We start from the raw sequence: 25,427 nt of genomic DNA, 5'->3' as shown, positions 1-25,427 counted from the left end.
CAAAGCAAAGCTTGCACTTCACTCTCATTTACCAAACAAGTGCTCTGTCAAAAGATATGACATTCAAATGCAAACCCTACAGCACACAAGATTGGTCATCGCTCAAATCCTTCCTGACACAAACAACCAGTCACCGGCAGGTTCAATTCATCTTCTGACCAAACCAGAATTCACTTGCCAATGACCACACTGACCAGTGATCCTTCCATGCTAAGACCGATAGCAAAAGGTGCCAACTTGACATGTGCCAGAGATGTCTGGCACCCTCACAAAGCACACTGTCTACGCAAGTTGGTGTGACAAAAGCAAAGGTGAGCATTTTTGCTTTTCGCCAACAGAACATGGGCTCATCAACCAGCACTACCAGCATCACGTCTGTGTCCCTGTCCAAGCGCATCACTTAACAATCCACGGCCCTCACGAGCTCTTGAAGCGCTGACCGGCAGATCCCAGCCAGTGACAAGATTCCGAGGTGTTTCCAAGTCAACCAGAGTGCCTTTTGGTGAATCCTACTTACTGAGCACTCAGCCTACCTGGACAATACCTGCACTGTACACAGAACTGTACATAACCTGAATGTACTATCTGATCTCTTTCATTTACACACCCCTAACTGCATTGCTTTATGACGCTTCTATGCTGGTGCAGGAGGCCCTGTAGTGGCGCTGCAATGTGCAGCAGAATTTTTGGCTGAAAAGGATTACAATGACAAGGAGCATAAACGATAGAATGTTCCTGCCTCTGATGCCGAGCTCCCATGCCTGCCAGTTTTTCTTGCTTCACAGGGACCAATAAATGCTGCCACAGTTGCCTCTTTGCCAACCCTCACAATATTGTGCCTGTTTTAGATTTTCAACTTGGGAGTTTGCACCTGTTTTATTTCACAAGTCCCATTTCAGTGTTTTTTCAGCACTGCAGCTACCTATCCTTAGGAAAGCATAGGCATGCATAAGGCGAACAAAGAGTGTGTGTGTGTGTGGGGGGGGGTGGCAATGCCCCACCTTGCTCCCGGTGCGGGCACAAAATTTGGTGTGGTTTTTTTTTGAAAGAGCATAGTTCGTTATTTCACTTGCTCAGTATTAAGGCAGAATACTGGAGCTATAAAAAGTGGCTCCAGTGATTCATGACTGCAAGCCCCTTCACCTGCAACTAGTTCACATCGAAGACCGCTGCTCAAATACAACGACCAACATTCCTGCCACGTACGATTCCTCAATATCTGTTTTGGCCTTCGCAATATCATGTCGTTGAGTAAACCATCTGGAGTGGAGTTCAAGAAACTGCGAGAGAAGTCAGCAGAGAATAAAGCCCAATGGAAGTGCCTGCTAACATGGCTTATTCAACCAGGTAGGTGAAATAGCATTTGCTGTCATCCTTTGTTGTTTAATATCATAGAGCAACTTAAACTCTTTTATTCAGAACAAGTTAAAGATTCTTGTATTTGTTTGCAGTAACAGCTCACTGGCTCTGGAGAGCAGCCCGAATGAAATATGTAAAAAAAAAAAAAACCTGCCAGTAGCAAGCTGACAACTGCATGTAATGCTGCAATCCGGCTGCATGGGTCGCGAATCAGCAATGAAAAAGCAAACAAGATGACCACCTATGACTGGCTTAATTCCCTTAAGGAGGATGGATTGGACAATTATGTATTAAAGGACCTTAATGTCATCCTAAAGATTCATGATAAAAGGAGGCAGGCACGCAAACACGAACACAAGAGAAGTGGTCAGGACACCACAAACATTTGTTGTGTTGTGATAGCGTTGCTGATGTCTCGGTATCTTCTCTTGTGTCCGTGTCCGCACGCCTACCTTCTTTTATCACGAATCCGTACCAAGTAGCCCTGCTTTCTGTTGTTCTAAGCATTCTAAATATTTTTCGATAATTCCTGTGACCAGTCGTTCATGTGAAAGGACAATTTCCAAGCTAACCAATTTAAAAACTAAATTAAGATGCACTATATAACACAAGAACAACAATGTTGGCTGATGGTGCCATTTATCAAGCAAGAAATTGCAGCATCCATCACTTTTGATCATCACTTCTGAAGTATTTTACACAGAAATCATGTAAACTTTTGTTATGAACGTCTTGTTCTTGCTATTTGTAGAAAATGAGAAGGAACAGAAATGAGCAAGTTGGGACTACTCTTCAAGACTTGTCGCCTTAACTTGGACACTACAGAATGACGTTTTATTATTACTATTTTTTTTTGTCAGCATAAGGCAGAAGAGGCTCTGTGTCTGTGGAACGTGTCTGCTCACATGAGAAACTTTTGTCTATTTTTGTAACTGACATCTGCGTTTTACATGTTGAAGCAGTTGTTTTTGTTGTTGCACTGGCTTCATGCACTATTTCTCCACAATAAATGGTTGTTGTTGTTTAAAAGTGTTGCCTCCTCGTAACTTGAACCTCTCAGTGGTTCTTTTGATCAAAGTGCAGACATTTATCAGGAGTCTCATAAAAATTTATATGTAGATAAAATAATTAAAATATTGCAAACCATACCCGTGAAACTTCGGATGTTTCAAGCATCACATATTTTGTTAATGATGTGTACCTTTGATACGACACCATTTTTTTAAAGGAAAATGCATCTGCACAACGGTAAATATAAGTTCGCATATTAAATAAAACTTGAAGGTATGAGCCCTCATCATTAGCATTACATGTCTCAGCATAATGCTGACATAATTTCAGAGGGGCCAAATTTGCGTGCTTGTAAGAGGGGTACGGGGCTGCTCTGGTGAAAATTGGGCCCCCTTTCATTTGGAACTCTGCACACACCGATGTCTACAAGCTCGGAAGGAAAAGAAATTCAGGGACTTAAATTTATACCCCTTGTGAGAGTTAAAGGGTTTTTCAAGGCCTTGGATTTTTCAAGGCTTACTGAAAACCAGTTATTCTCAAGGACTGCTACAAAGTCTGAAGACAAAAAGACACTTACTTCCTGTTTCTCGATAGCTGCCTGCTCTGTGACGCGCGTCATGAGTTCAGTCATGTTGGTGTCGACCACCATACCTCCCATCACAAGTTCATTCAAGATGTGATGCACCTGAAACGAATAATAAGAGGAAAAGAGTTAGGCAAGATTCAAAATGTTTTTTCTACAGGCTTCCGAGGCTTGATTGTATGTTGAAGCAACAGTGCCAGAACAGTCAGCGAATGCAGCTAATTACGCTCAGAGTGCTTAAAGCACAAGTACACTTGCCAACAATGACACTACTTGAAGAGTTCTCTTATAGTATTCAATCTGAAAAGCGTCTCCCATAAAACACAGCGTTCATTAAAAATTAAACACAAACTTGCACATTTAGCATTTTTCAGTTCTTCACTGCGCAAACAAAGGGCAGCATTCTGCAACAGTCCACTATGTGGACAGTCCATTTTCGCATGTGCTGACCAGACAAACATTGTAGCCAACAGTCATGAATGGTGCCAGTACACTGGTTCCGAAGTTATGGCTAATCAAAGCCTGCCAAAACAGACAGTCCAATTACCGGACTGTTACAGAATACCACTCCAGTAACACAAGTAAAACTGTCTGCAGCTGTTGTATACAAACACAAACGAAATGCAGCTGCTCTCTGCTGCGCTAAAGCCCATGCCTTTGTTCAGCTTCAAGTTAACTCGCATTCAGTGACTAAAACCATGCTAATGATATGATATTAAGCTAATGATATTATAGCTCATTCTAAAAAGACAGGGCGTGCAAACACGGACACAAGAAAGAAGTCAGGAGACCACAAACGCCTTTGGGTTTTACAACTTTTAACTGTGGCCACGTGGAAAGCTCGAGAGCTTCATGCAACAATGTGACGTCGTGGATGCTGTGGACGTGCACCTGTTTTGCGAAGCAATGCCCAGTACAGCCTCGTCTGTCTGAACAAAGCAGCCTGCCTGGCTTACATGTATATACACACATTTGATCTGTGCACTAATGGCATCAAGAAAAGAAGTTGGAGTTGTTAAAGTACGGCGTAATTGTCTAAATGTGGACTGTGTAGGCAAAATTGAGTGCTCTGGCCTAATTACAAGCCTGCGGTGGCCAGAGCATTGCCTGCTGGACTGGCCTGAGTGGATGCTGTCGTCGAAGCAGTAAGCAGACTGCTCGATGACAGCTACCACTCAGCACGACAGAGTGACTCAGCATGACTGACTGCTACTGATTTGTATTTTTTAGGAGCAAAGCTCCTTAGGCGCACACCCCGCCGTTGCCGTCGAAGCTCCCTGCAACATAGATGCGGCGCGGTGAAAAAAAGAAAGGTCCGCACAGCGTTTGACACGCGTTGCGCAAACAACAAGGCACGCGGCACAGTAAACAGTTTCAAAACATACATAGTCGTTTGCGTCCCATTTATAAGGAGCTTCGCTCATCGGTTGTATTTGTACACGGAACAACTGCTGACTTTTTATATGTAGAGGTGATAGATGCAAGTGGAACATCTCTGCTCCTCGCTCTCTCAACAACTCGTTTCTTGTGCGGAAAATCACCATGTGCGGCAAGTCATGCAAGCAGACGTGCAACAGATGATACTGACACGTGTACTTGCTTTCTTTTATTTTTTTCATGGGGACTGCATCTTTCACTTTCTTGTGATGCGCTTTACTGCTTGGCACTTTAACAATGAAACCTTCCCCAAACAACCCCACTGCATCATGGCGCTGTACATACAGGGAATCAGCAAGCAAGTGGCAAGAGTGTTGAGGAAGAAGGGCATCCGGGTGGCACACAAACCCGCGTCAACATTTGGGCGACGCTTTCCGCGGCCAAAAGAAAGATTCCCTGGGGTAGTCTACGAAGTACCCTGCACTGACTGCCGCGTCACTTGCATCGGTGAGACAAAAAAGTTTCCCGAAAGGATACGTCAACACCGAAACGACGTACGTAGCTTCAATGCAGCACACAGTGAGAACACAGCGAGAAGCTGGACCATCGCATCAACTTCGATGATACCCGGGTCATTGAAATGGAAGGTAGCCACACCAAAAGACAATTCTTAGAACCCTGGCATATCCAAATAACACTTGGAAACATTAACCGGTCAACAGGGACACCGCCGAGCGTGTATGTACACAGTCTGTGGAACCAATGGAGAAAACCCGTTAACAAGAGCGGCGGTGAGAATGACGGTGGAGAGGAAGACAACCACTAAAAAGCGCTTGCTTCGGAGCTGGCCGGAGAGTCACCCCTTGACGAAGAGACTAAACGGGTCTCGAAACGTAGGGTCAGTTTTATTAAATTAAAAACTAAAAGAAAACGTGGCTGGAGAGTCTTTTTATTCTTATAGTTTCACCCAGCCAGACAGATTTCTGTTGAATATGTTTACCTTTAAACTTGTGTGCTGCATTGCAAATGACGGCAACTGTTCTAGAGACACTGCATGCATATGTTTGTGTACCTTCCAGGTTGTGCACAAGCATCAGTGATAACACTAGGACGTACTGTGACTCATTTCCGCCGTTCAGTTTTCCGACTACCGACAACTGTACTTGCCGCTATTGTTTTGCAGTGTGATTCGTTTGCTTTGCTGGGCACAGCTTTGCCCAATAAATTACCTCCATGATCGGCGCACCGATCACAGAAGCAGTGCAAAGCGACGACGTCATGTCATGACGTCATCACGTGACATTACGATATATGACGCCATGGTGATGTCACAAGTTCTGACGATCTATGACGCCCATCATGTGATGATTATTTTTTGCATAAATCGATTGATGCCGCCGACGGTCACTTTTCGCGTTTGATAAGGCATAGATCTAAGACTTTCGCTTAATATTGCGTATTGAACGTTAACAGCCTGGCCGTTAACAACCTGGCCTTACATACACAACTCTCCTCCATCATGGCACCTCTGTGCCGTGCGCGAAACAGCCTCGCTTATCATCCACTTCACAGAGTGGAATGGCTCCTCAATTTTTTAAAAATTTTTATTGTGATAGCAATTATATAGACACTGTTGGGGGACTGCATCGCTCGAAGAGCCCAGTCGCCAGCGCGCGCATTATCTCGAGGCATCAGGAGACGGCTTGTAAACTTGTACTCTCAACGCTTACTTTGAGTTTAGAGAACTCACAGCGCGAAAACCGCTTCGGTTCCTGGAGCAGCCATATTCCCTTAAACCAGCGTTTTGTTGAGTTACGTGAGAATGGATCCAAAAGAGTTAGCTGCTAGCCTTACTTCGTATAACAATACAATTTGTTGGTATTGCATTCATTGCTTCACCCTAAAGTGAAACTGAGTTTTTTTAACCGTCAGCTATTGACCCTGGAAAGCGAGGGGCGGACGTGTAACATGGCATAGCCGCTTCGCAGTGGGCCACCAGCGACAGGCCCGCTACTGACAGCTGCGCATATTAAAATGCAATTGCGGCTACTCCGACCAGGAGGCATGTTTTTATTAATGACATGAAATTTAGTGTGATAGCAATTATATGGTCACTCTCAACGGGTTCTTGCCGTCATGTCCCGTACGTATAAAGTCTAAATTGATAGCATCCCCCCGCGGATCGTATGTTCTACCGCGAGTAAAAGCGCGGGGCCGACAAACGCGGCTGAAGCAGAGATCAAACGAGCCGGCCCATCTCCATCGCTCGGAGGGCGCATGCGATAACATCACCCCGCTCGGAAGGCCTACCTTTGAAGCAGAGAGGAAACGCCCCGTCCGTCTTGAGTGCGATCGCTGACGTGCGGGCTATCGGCAGCCATGCGCGGGCGGCTCGTATACCCTTCTGCGCTCTCAACGCGAGCAGACTGTGCGGAAAGTGCATCTCCCTGGAGCGGCCGTATTCTCTTACACCAGCGTTTTGTAGAGTTACGCGAGATCGGATCCTCGCTATCGCATTCATTGCTTCACCCTTGCGGTGAAACTGTGACTTTCTTTAAAAAAAGCAAGCGAAAAATTCGAATTGGAACCCTAGCACTCACAAGATCGAAAAGGCAGGGCCTTTTTAAGGGGTATTTACCGCAGAGTAATTACAAACCTGGATGTGCTGATGGAAGGAATTACGAAGAAGTTCTTCTGGATGAAGATCCATGAATAAAGTATATATCCGAGGAAAAGTGTCAATATGTTCCCACCGTCCATGTGCTCTTCCATAGACGCGAAGCACGGAAAATTCAATATTCTTCCATATATCTACTGCTAGTGATCCCAAATTTCATTCTGCGATGTCCAGAAACAGAATTGTCACAGACATTTTAGCGGCACGCGTGTAGTTATTACTGAACAATGCTTTCATAACGTGCCGTGCGATGCTTGAAACGAGCTATCAGCAGTGTTTCTGGAACTGATGACGTCCGCCGATGAATCGCCGCCACACTTTCAAGCAGCTGATTGGCCAGACATCACGAGCCTCTGCGGAGAGCGCATTTTGCTGTCAAGCCGACTTGCAGAACAGAAGCTGCGTCGGCACCGTGCATGGCGTAATGGCTTACTCGGCACACATGCGCGAGCGCTCCTTATTCAGTGGAATAATTCTTGGTCCATGGTTGTAACTTTGACGGCCCCAAATCAAGCTGCACTTGTTTTGACGCGCCTGCGGTGTGACTGTCGGTGATAGACGCCCCCAAATACGAGACTCTGGCGCAGTTTGGCGCAATTTTCGTCGATATTATCAGGATGGCGCAGTAAATACAAGTTGGCGCACTTTGGCACAGTTGGCGCAGGAGTGGAATCACTGGCTTTGTATTGTGTGGCCTTCATCGTCACAGCTACATGACAATATGCAAAGACCTACCCCGTATTTTCTGCTTGACGTTGTGTGTGAGAGCAGTAGGGTGAACACATTGTCGTGATGGGGCAGAGACACAGTATGGAGCAGCGGTAATTAAAGCAAACAATCATCAGCACATGAATCACATCGATTCCGTCGTTTTCCCTAGCAAGGCCCTGACTACAGGGGATAAACTTTACTTGCAAGAGTGGCCAAAATAAACGAACACCAGAAAAGAGTTGCCGAATTTGCCAGCCTCATTTTGCAGCAGCCAGTGCACAAGTTTTCACGTCTGTCTGTCAGTCAATGCTTGCAGCTTGACCAATATCTGACCTACTGCACTGCCGAGCCTAAACTGTAAATGTGCGCAACGTCAACTTCAAATTTCACAAAATTGTCAGAATTGACGTAGCGAACATTCTCAGAACAACGAAGACACTGTTATTACAGTGCAGCACGTGTTTGACTAACAAACAGATTATGCAACAGCTACAACAAGCGTAATACACAACACTGATCATTTTGTGAGCTCACAGGACCCTTTAAGTTTAGAAGTCTCACTGGAGAAGCCTAGGCCGGCCATGCGCTATGTTACAGAAAATAAGGCTTGCATACACAGACACAAGAGACACAAGACAAGACAGTGTGCATGTTAGTTAGCATGCCTTATTTCTTTTGATGATGAATCCCAACCAACTAGTGCAACTTTCTGTTGTTTTATGTAACAGGCCTGCTCATTTATTTACAACACTGCAAATAATAATTTCTGGGGTTTTAGGAGCAAAAACCATGATATGATTATGAGGCACACCATAGTGCCTTTACCACCTGGGGTTCTTGAATGTTCACGTGCAGAGATGTTCTTGCATTTTGAGACAACCATATTACAGTTAGCATGGCTGGCAATTGAACCCAACTCCTTGAGCTTAGCAAAGACACACCTTACTGGCTAAGTAAAAATCCTTGCGCTGCCTCCGAATGCAATGTGGGACACTGCAAGAATAAGATACTATATACATTCCTGGTTGTTTATTTAACCGCCCATCAAAGGGCGCCAAACCACTCTGAGTTCAAAGACAAGAGAGTGGTTTTTTTCTCGCCTTCACTACCCTTCCTAAAGGTGATATCTCTTCGTCGCCACTTATTTCTTCATAAAGCATGTGTACAATGTCAGCACTATGCGTTGAGCCTATCAAGATTCCGTGCTTGTCGGCAACATGCTGTTACCTACGCTTGCACAGTCGGAAACACCCAAAACGAAGCGAATTCAGTTGATTGCGCACGCTAGTCATGCGAGACAAGGAAGAAAGGGTGGATGACTGCATGGCAAAGCAGGGTGGGAGACAATTCACAAGTGGTATATCTCGTATACGGACCAATCGAGAGTATGTAACCTAATGACGTCACCTGAATCACCGTTCTGGCGTCACGAAGTGTGCCGAAAAGACAAGAAACGCCAAGAGAGAATGACGTGCTCCTTTTTTGTAGTTACAGAGGCTGTGTAGGGGCCCTCTAACTTTACAAAAAGTTACATTCTACCACAGCCTAAATGAAGAAGATTTTCACTTGAATTTAATACAGTGTAATCCACTTATAACGATATCACATATAATCATATATCATTTATGAAGATCAAATTCTTCAGATCTCTCAATTTTCTCATTGCCCCCCTGTAAAAGCAAATTATACACAATTATCGGCGACATATCGGATGCAACGTATGAATTCTAGCTACCCAGTAGGTGCTCAAAGGAAAAGTTTGTCTGAAAGTCTGAAAACAAAAAGGAAAGTAATTTGAAGTGAATGCCATGAAAACTCGTTACGAGTGCTGCAAACGGGACGGCATGAAGAAATCTATGAGGGGCCCTTGCATGTGGCAATATCATGGTATAATCATCGCAATCGCAGGAGGGAGGAGCGGAAGAGCTTGCTTGGTCGCAGCCGCGTAATGCCTGGCAACAGTTTCTAACAGGAGTTTCCACCTGTCTGTGCATTTGTGAAAGATGGTGCTGACTACGCGCAAGAGTATATCACTTGAGGTGCAGAAGTGAATTTATCGGGATTTCCGGCAGGGTCTCAAGGTTGGAAGCCTCATGTAAAATTTTTGGTTTTTGCAGTCGACGATTTCAACAATTTTCAAGGATGGAGATGTCCAAGAATTCCAACTTTTTCACAAATTTCTGGCTTTCTTCAGCATGTGTAAAAATTTTATGGCTGTTTATTAAGCCTGTAATAAAATGTCCAGTGTTTTTACTACAGCTTGAATTGCTCAAACCGATTTACTTATCGTCGGTGTGTATCTTGGTGTACATGCACGGGAAAACGTGGGCATGTTGCGTAATTGTTTGTTGATCCAGATATAAAGATAATTAGTTATAACTATTGAATCTTCCGGTTTTATCAATAATATTATAAGCGGATTGCACTGTATCAACAATAAATTAGGTCGTGTCTATGCACAAAAAATTAAGAAAAAGTGGATGCTCATCATCCAACACTGGAGCTTTGCTCTCTTTCTTGTAGTGGAACGCTGCTTTTTGTCAGGTAATATCACATAGTATGTAATGCCTCGTAGGCGTGCCATATGACACACCCAGGCGTGCCCACATAATGCCATTCTTTTCTGCAAGATAGCGTTATGTAGGCACATCACGGGCTATGCGACGTTATCTGGCAACTTGTGCTATGCGACACCATCTTGCAAAAAGGCTGCTACGCATTCGCTGCCGTGAAACCAAATGACGCTGCTAGCACTCCCAGTGTTAAGAGTACAGAAACAACCAAACAAAGCTGAGGGGGAAATGGTTGCCACCGTAGCTCACTTGGCAAGCATTGCATGCACGAGGTTGTGGGTCGAGTCCCCACTGGCAGAAAGGTTGGCTCCCATTATAAGTGACAAATAACGTTCCCTATTCTTTCCTTGGGGTACATGATGGGCAACAGTTTACTGCATTTTATTGGACAAATTTGGACTCTCATTTTCTTTTTCACTATTCTTTATGCCCTGAAGAAAAAAATGACAAAGCTTTTTTTCTGAAAACTGTTTTTTTTTCCAATACCTTGCATACCACACCCCATGTTTACACTAGTTTCTTGACAAAATATATAGTGTAATCAGAAAAATAAACATACCTCAAACATTTTTGCCCATTAGTTCATCACTTCATCTTTATTTAGTGTCAGCTTTTGGTGTTTCATTAATGTGTGAGGCCCTCTTAGAGAAACATTATTGCTTTAATAAGAATGCTATGACTTTATGAAAGGTGAGGACTCGACTGACCTGGTCCACATGAAACACGAGGTCAAGCTCGCAGACATTTTCAAAGGCCTTGTCAAGTAGCTCTACCAGAACCTGTAATAAAAAATAAAAAATGGATTGGCATGCTACATGCTAATGAAGCATGTGTAAACGAGCACATACGTTGTAAGTGAGAACCACCTGGCAATTTGCTGTTGTGCCCGCCTACTTTACCATTACACAGCATGCCAATAACGAGCAATACGGAAAGGATATGCTTGATCCCATTTTCACAGCAATTGCTCATAACACAAAAGTGAAATGTGTCTCCACAGACGTAGCTGTAGATGTGGTGGACTTCATGAAATAGAATTTGCACGGAATCTATTGCTGTTGGGCCGGCACTGCAGACTTCGACGTGGATTCACCCATGCAGGAAGAAAGAAATAGGAGGAGGAAGCAAAGCAAAGCAAACTTTGAAGGGCCTCCAAACCACCCAGAGGTGAAAATTTAGTGGTGGTGTTGCAGTTGTGCATGAGTCTTCAACGAACACATAGCCGCGAGAATTTTTTTAAATGGTGCCGTAACAGGGGAGCTACACGCGTTTGATGATCCAAAAGTGGCCACCGCTCGCTTCGCTCTTTCCTTCGCCAAGCTCCGTTTCTCGGCTTGTCTCTCCTCCTGGCCGAGTGTTCCCCCTTGCTGTGCGAGGAGGAACACAGCGGCGAGTGCGCGCACCGAGAGCACACAAACAAGTTCTGTTTGTGGACGACATGACCACATGCAAATGGTGACGTAACGGTCAATACTGGGGAATACTGAAAGACCTGGAGAAAAGAAGGGATTGTTTCTTGAAACTTGTGGTGTGCACGCAGCTTACTGTGCTGCTGCGTTAGGCACTGCTTCATTGTGACGGCATATTGAACTCGATGTGTACATTTACTTTAAATTTAAAAATCATATTGGAGGTGATTTAGGAACCCTTTAAGCTAAAAAGCAGGTGTCGGCCCAACACGGGACACCCACATCAGTGGCGCGATCTTGTACGCATTCCGAAATGGGACGGAGGCGGTCTGTTCTATCGAGCCGCACGCAATTGGTTAATGTGAGCCGTGACATAACGTCACGGACCACACTGACCAATCGCATGCGGCTCGATAGAACAGGCCGCCTCCGTTTCATTTTGGAACGCGTACAAGATCGCACCACAGAGTGCGTATTCAGAGCAGGCAAAAATGTGGCAACACAGACACACATGCTCGGACCAATACAATGTGCTTCAGAGGTCACACGTTCAGCCGACACCACTGGTTTCAAAAACTGTTCACTTGCCAAGGCTGGCTACATGACGCAATGCTCCCTCACAACTTCTTTTTCTTCATCCATGGATGCACCCATGTTGACACCCATCGCAACACCTCCGCCGAGCATTTTGGTCAAACTCCGTGGGGTCTTTGGCAGCCTGGTTTGTTGCGACACACTCAAATTCATGAATGCGAGAGGTACAGTTTGTAGTGTGTGCCCCAAACACAAGAAAGCGTTGTTATTTCTACTCGCACATCTTGCAGGTCCAATGCAGTCATGACTGCAACAATGCGCAAAGATGCTCCTGCAGCACATCGGCATAGTACTTCGCTGCACCTTCTTAGATGGTGGCACTATCCCTGCCAAAGTAGACAGCATTGATGACTCATTTGTGCCATAGTGGTCAGGGTGTCAGGCTTCTGTGCTCGAAAATTGTTGAGTCAGAGGTTCAATTCTTCCAATCGGGTATTTCAAACTCTTTTTTGAACTTCTTTCTGAGCTACCCTTGTGCCCTTTCCTTGATATCAGTTCGATGCTGGAAATGACTTGCATCAATCCTTGGCAGACCCCAAAATAAAACACTTCTCTGTTAAAATGTTTACAAATTCTGTGCATTGTGGGAATGACTGCAAGGCATTCTGCAGATAGTTGGCTTATACAGAATGGTTTGGAGTTATGCTGCGCATCACTGTATAAAAACAGTATGCTTGTGTAAGGCAGACCAGTCTGAGTCAGATTAATAGGAGTATGAGCATGTGTTGACAACAGCAAGGCGATTATGACAAAGGCATGGGGACCAGATCTGGTGGACAAATGATGCAATATGTTAGATCACATTCGTGCTCATCCCAAAAATGGCATTGCCGTACTACGTGCACACAATGCAAAAGTGGTGCAGTATAAAGGAGTACTGACCCAAAAATTTGAAATCTGGCTTTTTCTGTTGCAATAAGTAGCTAAAGAACCACGTATCACAGCTGGAAACCTTGTTTGCTCGAGCACACGATGGTTAATCATTTGGAGACATTTTTAAAATGCCCAGTCACAGTTTTGGTTTCAGAGAGCGCTGAGAGGTAGAAGCGAGCAGGCTTTTCATGTAAACATAGCTGGATACGTGAGCACACAAAACCATGTGCACATGAGCACCGCGTTGACAAGCCTTTTTAACGAAGGCTACCTAGGTGCCACCACAATCCTCTCTGGGATGTTGTAAATATGCATGACCCCCAAAAATGCACTGCCGAGGCAAGGCCTTTGTACTCGCATGCAAGTCCACAAAGGAGGTTTACCAATTTTCTTGCTTATCAACCTTCTGGGGTTTTAAGTGGCAAAACCACAATGAAATTGTGAAGCACATTGTGCTGGGGGACTCTGGAATCATGTTTGCCACCAGGGGTTCTCTAAGGTGCATTTGAATGTAAGAATACATGGGTGTGCTAGCATTTTACCATAACTGAAATGTGGCCGCTGTGGCTTATAAATTTTGGAGAACTTCTCAAATTCTTCTGAAAAGGCAGAAAGATGAGATGTCTTTGTGTGCAAGTATTTTAGGGTGCAACAAAAGCTTCAAGTGTTTTGAATGGCCGAGCAGAGTGCCACGAAACACTGACAGATCACACACCTGAATCAAATCCAGGATCCCCAGCTCACTCTCACTGGAGTCGGCGCAGAATACTATGTAGAGGGTAGCATAGCGGCGGTAGATAATCTTGTAGTCCGAGTTCTTGACGAGGCTGAAAAGCAGTGAACAGAGGTGCCTGTTATGTTAGTGGCACTTCGCTTTCACAAGGACGCAACAGAAAGGCAGTGAAGAAGCTCTCCCAGTGTTTGCTGTCTATGTTCGCTTTGTAATGACCGATACAGCAAATATATAACACAGTTTGACTACGTCAAATATTCATTTAAATGCAGGAAACTTAGAGCACAGTCTATGTAGTAATATTTTTTACTTGCTGGAGTGAGTTTTCAGTTGAGCACTCTCCTAATTAGTATAGCAACTAGGTTTATCTAACATTTCCATTTTTTATGGTTGTTCTCGATTTCCTTGGTATGGAACTGTACAGGCGTTACAGGTTTAACGACAAAGTAAGCTTCAGAACAACGATTCGCCTTAAGTGCTGCTACCATGACTATCATGAGCCCAAACAAGGAGTGGGCATGCATCGGTTTGATCAATGGAATGAGAAAACGACGACTAATGGCAAACCGCGGGCGAGAGCCAAATAAAGAAGCGCTTTAGAATGCTCTTCGGGTGTAACCTAATTATTAGTCGTAGCCTTAGTTGAAGTTTAAATTGCATGGAGGACAGCGGTACGTGAACAGACAAACGCGACTATACCGAACTTCGCATTTAGTGAGGCCATGCTGAGCGTGCCGATGTCGCCAGGTTCCCACATCAGCCAAATCACAACACTCAGACCATCGCCACGCCTGCTGCACATTCAGCGGATATGCTACACAAAAATAACGCTGTTTAGTAGACGACCTACTCTCCACCTTCGAGGAAGTTGCAAACGTCTTCCCCTCGTCTGGAAACAAGTTGAAAAACCTGGCGTATGATGTGCTGTTGCTCATCTTCGTGCTGAAAGTAAAGAAATAATAATAATAATAAACAAAGAGGCGATTCTTTATCACCCGAAAGTGAGCGTATCACACGCGGAAACACGCCCACTGTATAATTGTGCCCGCATGAGAATTCTACTCACGAAGCGTTCGTAGAACTTCGTCAGCCTGACCTTTCCATACTGATTAAATATTAGGATCGCTTTGATCATCTTGCAATGTGTACAATGAGAAAGAACTAAGAGGAAACCTAAAAGCAAGGAAACAGCGATCGTGCATACGTCGTCACATGCTTTTGTTTACCGAGCGCCGGCTAGTATTGACTTCTTAGGAGTCTACGTAGCCGTAACGTAGCCATCGCTACAATGCTACTTCATCGAAATCGAAACTAGACTCTTGACTCAAAGTTTTGGAACTGCTGTTGTTCAGGGAACGCACTTTTTTCCCTTTCCTGAAAAGAGATATCAAGGAACTGCAACTATGTCGACGAAGAGCTACTAGTACGAGTAAGGTAGTCATACGCGGCGTTAATTACAGCCCTTGTGAATCAAGAGCAGTAACACCGGCCTGCACCGGCGGATTTTTCACAGCAATTGCGTTTCAATTTGCAAACATACCAATGCGCTCTCTGTGCTCATACAGTGTTTCTTAAGCCGAGCGAAAATGCGCAAAGATATAATGGTGCCATGTATTGCCAAGCAAATGGGGAAAAAAATAAGCAAGCATGATGAATGTTCAATAGCTTGCTGATCTGGCTGAACTTTCCCTGCATGCCAACCATTGATGCCAATCTATATACTTCGAGGATATAAGTGTGCTGCTTTGTGATTCCCTTTTTCTCTTTCTCAAGCCCTCGTGTCAACGAAACAAAGCGCCATCGAATCGCGCGAAGCTTACTGGCAGCTGGTGCACCGAAACCGAAACCGACGAGGGAGACGTGCGATTTTCGCTCAGCGTATGATTGGCTCCCGCGAGACAAGCTGTCGGAAACGTCACGCTCGCGTCGAGTGCACGCGGTAGCGCTGCCCTTAAAAAAAATGTTCGCTGCTAGAAGCGCTCAAAATCGCCCGGCGACAACACGCGTGGCGCGTGGTGGTGTTCCGATGGAGCCGAGGACCGTGGCAAATTCGTCGAAGCCGCCGTGCGCGGACACATTGAAGGACCTCATCAAGCAGCTGCATCGCATCTTCGAGGATGACCACATCAACGTCGAGTACGTGCACGAGCTCATGACCTCGTACCGGAGCAACCCCAAGGAATGGCAGCAGTACGCAAAGTTTGACAGGCACAGGTGAGCAGCCGCAGAGCAACGCGCCCCCCTTTACTACTGCACGAACAAGATCGGCGTGCTGGTTGTTCATTCGTTATCTAGACCGGTCGCGCGTGGTTTTTCTGTTTTGCGTTCCTGAAGTAGATCACCACCTTCTCTTTGCAGACAATTCCTCGCACCTGCGTGTCCACGTTGTCGCCTAGCTTTACACGCGACAATCAATTTAGTTTCGTTTCCTCAAGAGCGCGTTTATTTAAATTGTGTATTGAGGTGTTTCACGACGAATTTTCGTGGAAACATCAGTGCGTGCTTCAGGGGCGTATAAAGGATTTTATTTCGAGGCGGAAGGGCGAGGTGTCCAATTCCGCGATATGTATGAGCGCGTGTGTATTTGTATGTGTGCGCCTACGGCGTATGCATGCATACCTGAAAACACTGCTGTTCGACCGAAGCAAATATCTGTGCGGTGATGGCAGATGTAAATATGTAAGCGTGCACTGATTTTGTCCCGCATCAGATAGCTTGAATATTTTGTACAAACAGTCGTTTCTTGGCTGGACTCGGTCACTTGAATATCTGCATCGTTTTACTGTCCAAGCGCTGCAGCTTCTGCGCATATTTGCAGTCAGGGTGCTCATCATTCGAAGCTTATTTACTTTGCTTCTACAGTCTGCCTTTTCATTTTTCTTACGGCGTCATTCATGGCATTTGCCGCCGTTGACATTAAAGGGAGTGCATCACAAGGAAATGCCATGCGCGGAGATTGCTGACAGTATAGCCTCGTATTATACGTGTGTACACATTTAGTTTTACGCTGTACCCTAGCTGGTGCGATAAATATTGACGGGGGAGGGTCGAGATTGTGAAATGCTGCAAAATACGTGACAGCTAGCGCGAAATCATATATTGCATATAGCAAATAATTGATTACACACCAAGAGATTACTGAGCGGCCGCACTAATGTATAAATGTGTCATGCGTATGCCAAACGGCCTCAGTTATCGGAAGGAAAGGAGAGGGCAGGGTCAGAGATTCGCTACCCTTTCCCCTCGAGGTTCGTCTACTCAACTGCGGCGGTGGTCAAATGGTTAGAGCGTCAGTTTCCGATAAGGTACTGCGTTCGATTCCAATGGCCGCCCTGGTTTTCAAATGGGGAGAGAGGTACCCCGGCTTCGCGCTCGGTGTTGTGGATGGTAGCAGTGGTTCTGAGGAAGGAGGAAAAAGGCGATAATTGCTGCAGCTCAATATGGAGCACGGCTAAGCGTCAAATTGTGAGTACTCATTTCTCGAGAAGGCCTCTCCAACTGCTCTGCGCTTTCCTCATGGGTATAAATTTCTTTCCTACCGTAAAAAAAGAAAAGACACTGCTACTAAATGTCAGGCTGTGGATTTATTTTTTTTTTCTTGACAATTTTGCCTACTGCTGGAATAAACCTTGCGTAATTGAACGTCCAAATTTTGATCAAGAGATGTGACAAATTTCGTGTGTGCCTTCCTCATTGAACAGTGTGTCCCTCCCGCTCTGACAAAAAAAAAATAAATAAATAAAAAAAGCCTCAGCCTATGCGCATGTTTATGAAGAACATCCGAGTCGCAGTACTGTGTTTTCAAGAGGGACGGCAGGGAAAGGAAAAAAAGTTCTGATGCAAAAAAAAAAGAAAGCTTGCAGTTCTATTCTGCGCCTTCTTATATATTCAACGCGCCTGTGTTTTGCGTATACGTTCTCATGCACTTAGAGGATGCCCGCATATATAGTAGCAGATGCCTGGTGCGAAATGGGAGCGCGTACAGGGATGTCTGCACTGCATATGATCAGACCGACGGCCGCTACGTGTGTCGTCACGACTTGCTTTGACGTCGCCTTACTGTGCTTTGACATATAAATAAAAAAAACTGCCGCTTAAGAGCGGCCAGCTTTCAGAAGCTGAAGTCTCAGGCATTCTCCATCGCATACAGTGTCATTTTATTCCAATGAAGAAAACAATAGCTCCAGAAAAATTTCTTGTGCGCGTTGTTGTGCCATCAAGAACGAAAAGAACTGGTTATTATTGACAAACATGGATCGTGTTCAAGGTTCAGCAAATTTGGCTTGATGGAATTGGGCGAGGTGATTTCGTAGCATGATTCTGCACTTAATGATCGTTAAAGTTTTCGAAGGCGTGCCCTCTTTTGCCTGAGCATGCGCAGTACTGGCAGATTCTAGATACCGCTTTGACCTATTACTGATAGCGGAGCTTTACGTGCCAAAACCGCGATGTGATTATCATGTGCGACCACGCAAGTTTAACTGTACATGAGCTTAAACCTAAGTTCACAGGCGTCTTTGCATTTCGCCTCTATCTAAATGTGGTAGTCGAACCCGTACCCTCGTGCTTAGCAGCGCAGCACCATAGCCGCAAAGCCACGTGCGGCGCGAGTCGCCTTGGCCAATGCTAGGAATACGCGTACGACACTTGCTGTGTAAGCATGGTTTTTGAAAAGGGGGCTCGGACGATATCATCGGATATCGTCTCGCCACCTCCTCGTTCGCGCTTATCGGCCGGCGGATGACCCCCTGCTGGTCACGAGCCTCTGTTGTGTGAGAAAAAGATTCTCAGCCTGGTTTCGGCAGCGGTACATGCGGTCCATCGAATGTCCAAATACGTTTTATAAACGGTAAAAGCGCACTGGAGAGGACCACACGATGAAGGAACACACACGCTCACACATAGCGCCATAGCAAAGCGCACAGGGGGAGGGGGGGTGGGGCAAAGTCTGTCCCATACATCGACTTAGTAGGGAGGGGGGCGCTGCGATGACCCCACCCCCCACCCAACCCCCGATGAACCCTGCTCACGCCTTGCATATATAGCGCTACTTTCAACAGTTTTTATAAAACTGTTGAAAGTGTGTGCGTGTGTGTTCCTTCGTTGTGTGATTGTCTCCAGTGCGCATTTGCCGTTCATAAAAATGGACTATACGAACGTGCCCAGATTACCACCTTGGTCCAAATGCTACCGCAGTTGCTCCTTAGCTGCTACAAAGAGCAAATGTTGGCACTCATACGCTGCCCCAAAAGGCTGACTTCACTAACAATTGCTCCATGTCTGCTCCTTTTGCAGGCAGGGTGGCAATCGTTGTGAGAAGTCGCCGCCTGCTGCTTTGTAGTCTAATGGCAAACACGCGGGGGCAAAACAAGTGGCGTTCCCCCCGCCCCTGGGCCCAGGAGCGTAGCCAGAATTATTTTTCGAGGGGTTCAGCCATAGTTTATGTATGTTCGTGCGTACGTTTGTATGTGTACGTGTATTTATACGCAAGCAAAATTGAAAATTTTCCGGTGGGGGGATGAACCCTACCCCCCACCCTCCTGGCTACGCCCCTGCCTGGGCCGCATACCTTTGCATCTCCAGAATAGCGGCTACATTTTGATCTGGACATGTAGTACACTGCTGGAATGAACCTTGCACTAAAGCCAACTTCCTCATTTTTTCATCACAACAATATTTCGTGTACGTCACTTTTTATCTGAGTTTATCTATCATGCTGGGAACTTGAGTGCGCTAAAGAAAGACTTACGTGACAACGGGCAGCACCACTTTTCACGTACCGTAACGAACACATACAGTATAAACTCTGGGCTTACCGATAAAGTGTGTGACTTCATGTCAAAAGGGGCACGCGTGGATGCGTCTATTCGAAAAGGCCAGTTTCATATCGGACAGCAACGATGACACTATAGCTTTTCTGCTAGACAATGTATGCCTGCTGCTTTAGTTATCTCCCTCGTAACCTTCTAACTTTGACCACTGCAGCTCACTGAAAAAACATAGTGGTTCAACGGCAGGACTTTCCCGTACAGAAGAAACGGCGTGCAAGTACTTCCAGAGGAGTCACTCAACGGCAGTTGCCTTATCTTGAGGAGTGGTCAACCTACTCCACAAATGTATACATGGCGTCGGTGTATGCACTGATGCTCCTCTTCAGTCTTTGAAAAAATGAGTACGTCATCTGTGTAGACATTAGAAAATATTACGAGGTAGGGCTTCAGTATATCATTCAATTATTTTTTGGAACCAGGCCTGAGAGTTCTTCCATCCAAATGGCTGGCGATTGCATTCAAACAAGTCAAATGGTGTGACAAAGGCGGTGTACTTCTTTGTGTTCTCGGTCAAAGGAATTTGCCAGAAACCCTCGCGTAGGTCAATACGAGAAAACCAGCGACATCCACCTATTTCGTCAATGCTGGTATCTATCTTGGGCGGGGGAACTGGTATAAGCTCCGTTTGTTAGTTGAGTGCGCTATAATCCGTACAAAGACGGAACGTTCCATCTTCCTTTGGAGCGACAGTGATAGGCGAAGACAGAGGGTCGTATTATATTTGCGCCCAACACTGCCTGCAACTTTTTCTTCAGCCATGTCTCGACATATTGTATGGGGCTGTTCGTACCACGGCTTTATCAGCGATTTCAAATGGCACTTGATGCGACTTCATTTCTGAACGGTAGTTCGCAACGCAAACGAGCTCGGGGTACATAGGTGTGGTGTCTCCTTCGCAGTAAATGACTCGTAATGGGCGAGGTACAGCGGCAAAACGGGCACGTGCTCGTCATGGCGCTTTGGCGAATCGAACGAATTGTGCTATTGTATCGTAACCTGTCATTGCCCTTTGTGTAGGTTAATTGGTGAGAAGTGGCACTCTAGAGACGTTCCCTCGGACTCTCCTTTTCTCTTCATTCGTTAAAGGGGCACTGCTACACTTTACGGATACGTGCACGCAAACGTACGCATGCTACAGACAACGCTGTCATAAATGTGCATGCGAGCCAGATATTATTAACCTGCATGCAGCAGGAAACCCTACAATCCTGCGTAATGATTCGCTTGCCCTGTTCTACGAGGCTGTCAATGTCATCATATGTGTAGCCAGCGCGAAGCCAATAGGTATGGTGCATGAAGGCATGGCGACAGAACACACGGGTGCAAGAGCGAATGAAAACGGCAGCGTTCAATTGTGTCCATGTCTGGACGCCTGCCTTTCAGTTAACCACGAACCCCTAACAACTTGCTCGTCATTCATTCGTTGTAAATCTAGAGACGACATGTCTCGCACACCGTTCGTCTTCTATCAAACGCAGAAGCGGCGGTCTCGCCCATGTTGCGTCCCTCTGCCGTTCTCTTGCGCCTCTGCTCTTATTTAGACGACAACCTTTGAGGGTTGCCGTAAGTGGAGCACATCTGAAAGAATAAAAGAACTTGGGGCAGCTACGCACTAGTGGTGTGAATACTGAGGAAGCAGCGGAGCTGGTTGCCTTCCCCTCCTCCTCCTCCTCACCCTAACTTCCCTTTGCTATACTATACAATGCGTGGCTATGCTATGCTAGGAAGTGGTGCTTGGCACATACCCGCTTTGTATGGCGCACATACCAGCCCAGTTTTGCGCGGACGATCCCGGAGCTTTGCCAAGCTTGAACGGCTGCGCTGTTTAAAAGTAAGAACGCGGGGAGAGTGTCGCCAAGGCTAAAAGCTGTGCATGAAAGAGTGTGCTATTTATATCTACTCGGTCATCTTTCCGCCCGCATGTATCATCAAGAGGCACCGCAATATAACTGTATGCTCATATTTGATAAACCCTCAGGGTCCCCTACTTTAATGCAGTCTAGGGAAGTATACTTGTTTTAGGCTCGACTCTCTCGACTTGGCCGGAAAAATGCTGCTCATTAGAGAAAAATCAAGTAAAGCGAATGTTTCTATTTTTAAATTTCGCTATAAACTAGCAACGTGAATATTTTGTCTCCGTTATGGATCATGGAGTCGTTTGCAGTATTAGCGGAAAAGAAGCACGGAAGACTTAAAAACTAGTTGCTGCGCGAGTTGGTTCGCGATGCTGATGCAGCCGCCGCGATGGCCCACTGGTTACGGTGCTAGGCTGTTGACGCGAAAGTCGTGGGCTCGATCCTGGCCGCGGCCGGGACCATTTCGATGGAAGCGAAATTCTACGGGCCCGTGTACCGAGCGATGCCAGAACTCCAGGTGGTCGAGGTTGATCGGAGCCCTCCACTACGGCGGCTCCCATAGCCACAAACGGAACCGAAATGATGCAGCATAGAACGCGCGACAAGTACGAGAACTGGACACGGACCAGCAGAAATATTCAACTTTATTTTTCGATTTTCACGTCACATATAGGCGGATAATCGCATGTTTGTGTTGTATTGACGTGATTATTTTCGTTTCTTGACAATGTTCTCACTTGTTGCGCACGTGCAATGACGCACTTATAAGGTTTGCTGAAACTGCATTTTGACTATCCATCGACTGTCCAGTTCTCTAAACGAAAAAAAAAATATTTTTTTTTACTCTTTCAAACGGGATAGTCAAACTTCTGAATCGAAGCGAACTGGAATATTTCAAAGAGAAGCAGCAGCTGAAGATGGAATGGAATACGTCTATTCTAAATACTATCATAGTGTTTGCCTACAGAGTCATCATGGAAAACAAGAAGACGTACACTACCTGCTTGGCTTATTAAGGACATGGATACAGTGCCGTACGAAAATAACGTGAAATACTACTAAAATAAGGTTTGCTGAAAGTTTGCGCCTGTCGGCGTCGAGTTATCGTCCTTGCCGTGCGTTTTACTCTCCTTCAGCAAGAATGATGAGATGTAAGAAACGAGGCTATCTCGGCAAACGTATTAGGTAACTCAGGGAGATAGTGCAGATACGTGGAGTGTGCTTATTATGCGATGGTACGATGTCCACACAGGCTTGATCCAGAAAAGAAAAAAGAAAAAAAAAAGAAGATGCCGTGAGCAGTCGTCGTCATACTAGCGGTCCCCTTGATGGCTTCGGATGTAACGCGTGGTTGCGTCCTTTGGCATGCGGCGCATCCATTCCAGTGGCGAAACATAACTGGACGGCATCGTCGCTACCCGCATCGAAAACGGGAGCGAAAATAGCCATGAACGAGAAGATTGAAACGGGGCCCCAGGAAACTGTCTTCGAGTTTCCCGTTTAGCGTATCTTTTTCCTCGTACACGACAAGCCGATCCAAAGTGTAAGCCGACTTGAACTTAATGCGCCAAGACGCGCTTACCGAGCATATAGTCGGGGATGTAGGAGATGTAACGGAGTCTCTGTCTGCGTGCACGAAATGAAAGGCGCATAATTTGGTGGCTACTATATACTGCCTTTGATTTGTCGTTGCTTCGGGCCAAACTCTTACAGAAAAAAAAGTAGCGCTACCGACTTGTTGTGCCTTCCATAATCGGAGATGGCATGGCGTGCGCAATTATCGTTGACATCCAGGAGTCCTTGTTTGTTTGTTTGTTTGTTTGTTTGTTTGTTTGTTTGAGAATTCGTCGCCTTGCCTCAGTGGCTTGGCGCATCTCCTTCTGAAGACGAGGTGATTGATTTGAATTGGTCTCATTGCTCTACGGAGCCCTATTCCGAAAATGCCCATCATTCCAGCTATACTTATGCCGTCCTTTGTAGACCGAGCGAAGCTTCAGCACTCAACTTATGTCATTCAATGTCAGCTTTGATTAATACTATTACTATTATTGATAATGTGACCTTGACGCATTGCTATAGACCAAACAGTCATTGTGTAACATCGCAAAAAACAAAGTAATGATCCAGTATAATGTGGGCATGCCCAGCGCTCGAGCCGTGACATTTGCTTCAAAGACAAATTCTACCCCATACTTTGATTTACTATGGAAGGGGGGCGCTGCGATAAACCTTCCCCCCCCCCCCCCCCCCGAATGGGAGCCCTGTGCACGCATATGGTCAAGCAAGCATGTTGCGCATAACTATGTGGGGGATACGCGGATAGTTCGCTTATCGAGATGTACGAATTCCCGTGTTTATACGGTCTGCTTCAGCGACCGACGGTGCTGGCGCGACCATGCGCACGAGTCGCCGCGACGAACGGGAACTTGAAAACGGAAAATGATTTGAAGCAACGCATTCCGTACAACACACTTCCTTTATCACACTTTTGCATTTAAGATGAATCGTTACCAACTAGCCCAAATGGCTGTTTTGATACGATGCACTTCCTTTATTTTCAAGGTTCAACGTTTTTTTTTTTCTCTCGTTTGTTACTCGGCCTAAAGAAAGAGAAACTTCACTAATTTGCTCGTGAAATTACTTAACTCTTTCTTAATGTGAATGCAGCAGCCACCATTTGGTATGCGACTCTTTCATTCGATTGTGTTTGAAAGGAAAAAGAAAAAAAAAAGAAAGAAGGCAGCTTTCCACTAGCGGTACCAAGCCTGAAGGAAATGCGGATCTGGGCGGCCTTCCTTGCGTCTCTTTATTTTAATTGCGGAGCACTTTAGGGGGCCGGGCTGTCGTATGCTGCCGTAGCTTGGCGTAACGCAAGCAAAATTACGAATAGCATATCCATCTTTAGCATGTTGAGCGCGCGCTCGCGCCACAGAGGAGTCCTCTTCCTCTTGTTCTTCGAGCGCCTCGATGATAAGTGCAGAGCACTTTAGGGACTGGGCAAAACCACGTATAAATAGAGAAAAAAAAAGAGGAAGCAAGCGATAAAGAGAAAGAGAGGAGAAAAATAGAAAGAGCAAGAAAGAGAAAGAAATTGATAAAGAGAGAGGAATAAATAAGTAGAAATAGAGAAAAATACGGAAAAAGAGGAAAATAAAGAAAGAGAGGAGGAAAGAAAGGGAAAACCGAAGAGAAACAAACAAGGCTGCCCAGCTCCGCACTTTCTTCAGGCTTGGCATCACTAGTGCGAAGCTGCCTTGATTTTAACACGAAAGTGTTTTATGCCGGGGTCCACCACGGCTCCACTGACGCATTTCCGTCACGGATATGACGTTCTAAAACATAGACTAACATATGGCAAAGAAAAAACTAGAAGAAAAAGTTCCGTCACTGGGAGTCCAACTTACGACCCCTCGATCGCCAGCGCGCAGCGCGAAACGACTCCGCCACAGACGGCACGTTCCTCGACATGCTAACGGCGCGCTATTTAATACACCATTTGCCGGTGGCTGTACTGAGAGATCGCGGTACATCAGCGCGTTTTCGTTTTCGTTATCACTAGCGAGATGGCGCGAAGGGCTCGAACGGCGCAGAACGGCGTTAGAACGGCGCGCGTCGGCGCGTCGCCCCACGAGTTGAGATGAGTGTGCGCCTCTACAGGGTGTGGTCGCGCCTTCGCGCGCGCTTATCTGGTGTATACTTGTGCGTTCGTTTCGTGCGTCCTCCTTTGTATTTACGAGCGCGCCTTAAAGGGGTACTGACACAAAATTTCGCGGCCGAGATAGCCTGCTGGGTCGATTCCCGTGTACGTGCGTGTACCATCTGCAAAATATCGGCAGCGAA

At 45.8% G+C, this 25,427-nt stretch overlaps 2 protein-coding genes across 2 annotated transcripts in view; one reads left to right on the top strand and one right to left on the bottom strand.

Moving 5' to 3' along the window:
- Positions 1–15,152, bottom strand: part of LOC119394460 (AP-3 complex subunit sigma-1) — a 29,452-nt gene extending 14,300 nt beyond the window's left edge. The window contains exons 1-5 of the mRNA XM_037661757.2: positions 14,967–15,152; positions 14,751–14,842; positions 13,883–13,994; positions 10,999–11,070; positions 2,948–3,055 (exon numbers count right to left, since the gene is read on the bottom strand). Coding sequence (XP_037517685.1) covers positions 2,948–3,055; positions 10,999–11,070; positions 13,883–13,994; positions 14,751–14,842; positions 14,967–15,035 — 453 coding nt within the window. The 5' untranslated portion in view covers positions 15,036–15,152. The remainder of the gene's footprint in view (positions 1–2,947; positions 3,056–10,998; positions 11,071–13,882; positions 13,995–14,750; positions 14,843–14,966) is intronic.
- A 702-nt stretch (positions 15,153–15,854) lies between these two features.
- LOC119394456 (cysteine dioxygenase type 1) overlaps positions 15,855–25,427 on the top strand; it is a 128,389-nt gene continuing 118,816 nt past the window's right edge. The window contains exon 1 of the mRNA XM_037661756.2: positions 15,855–16,114. Coding sequence (XP_037517684.2) covers positions 15,861–16,114 — 254 coding nt within the window. The 5' untranslated portion in view covers positions 15,855–15,860. The remainder of the gene's footprint in view (positions 16,115–25,427) is intronic.

This window comes from Rhipicephalus sanguineus, chromosome 5, assembly GCF_013339695.2.
Source record: "Rhipicephalus sanguineus isolate Rsan-2018 chromosome 5, BIME_Rsan_1.4, whole genome shotgun sequence".
Taxonomy (NCBI): domain Eukaryota; kingdom Metazoa; phylum Arthropoda; class Arachnida; order Ixodida; family Ixodidae; genus Rhipicephalus; species Rhipicephalus sanguineus.
Note: the sequence above shows the minus strand (reverse complement) of the source record. Positions and strands in the feature narration are given on the sequence as shown.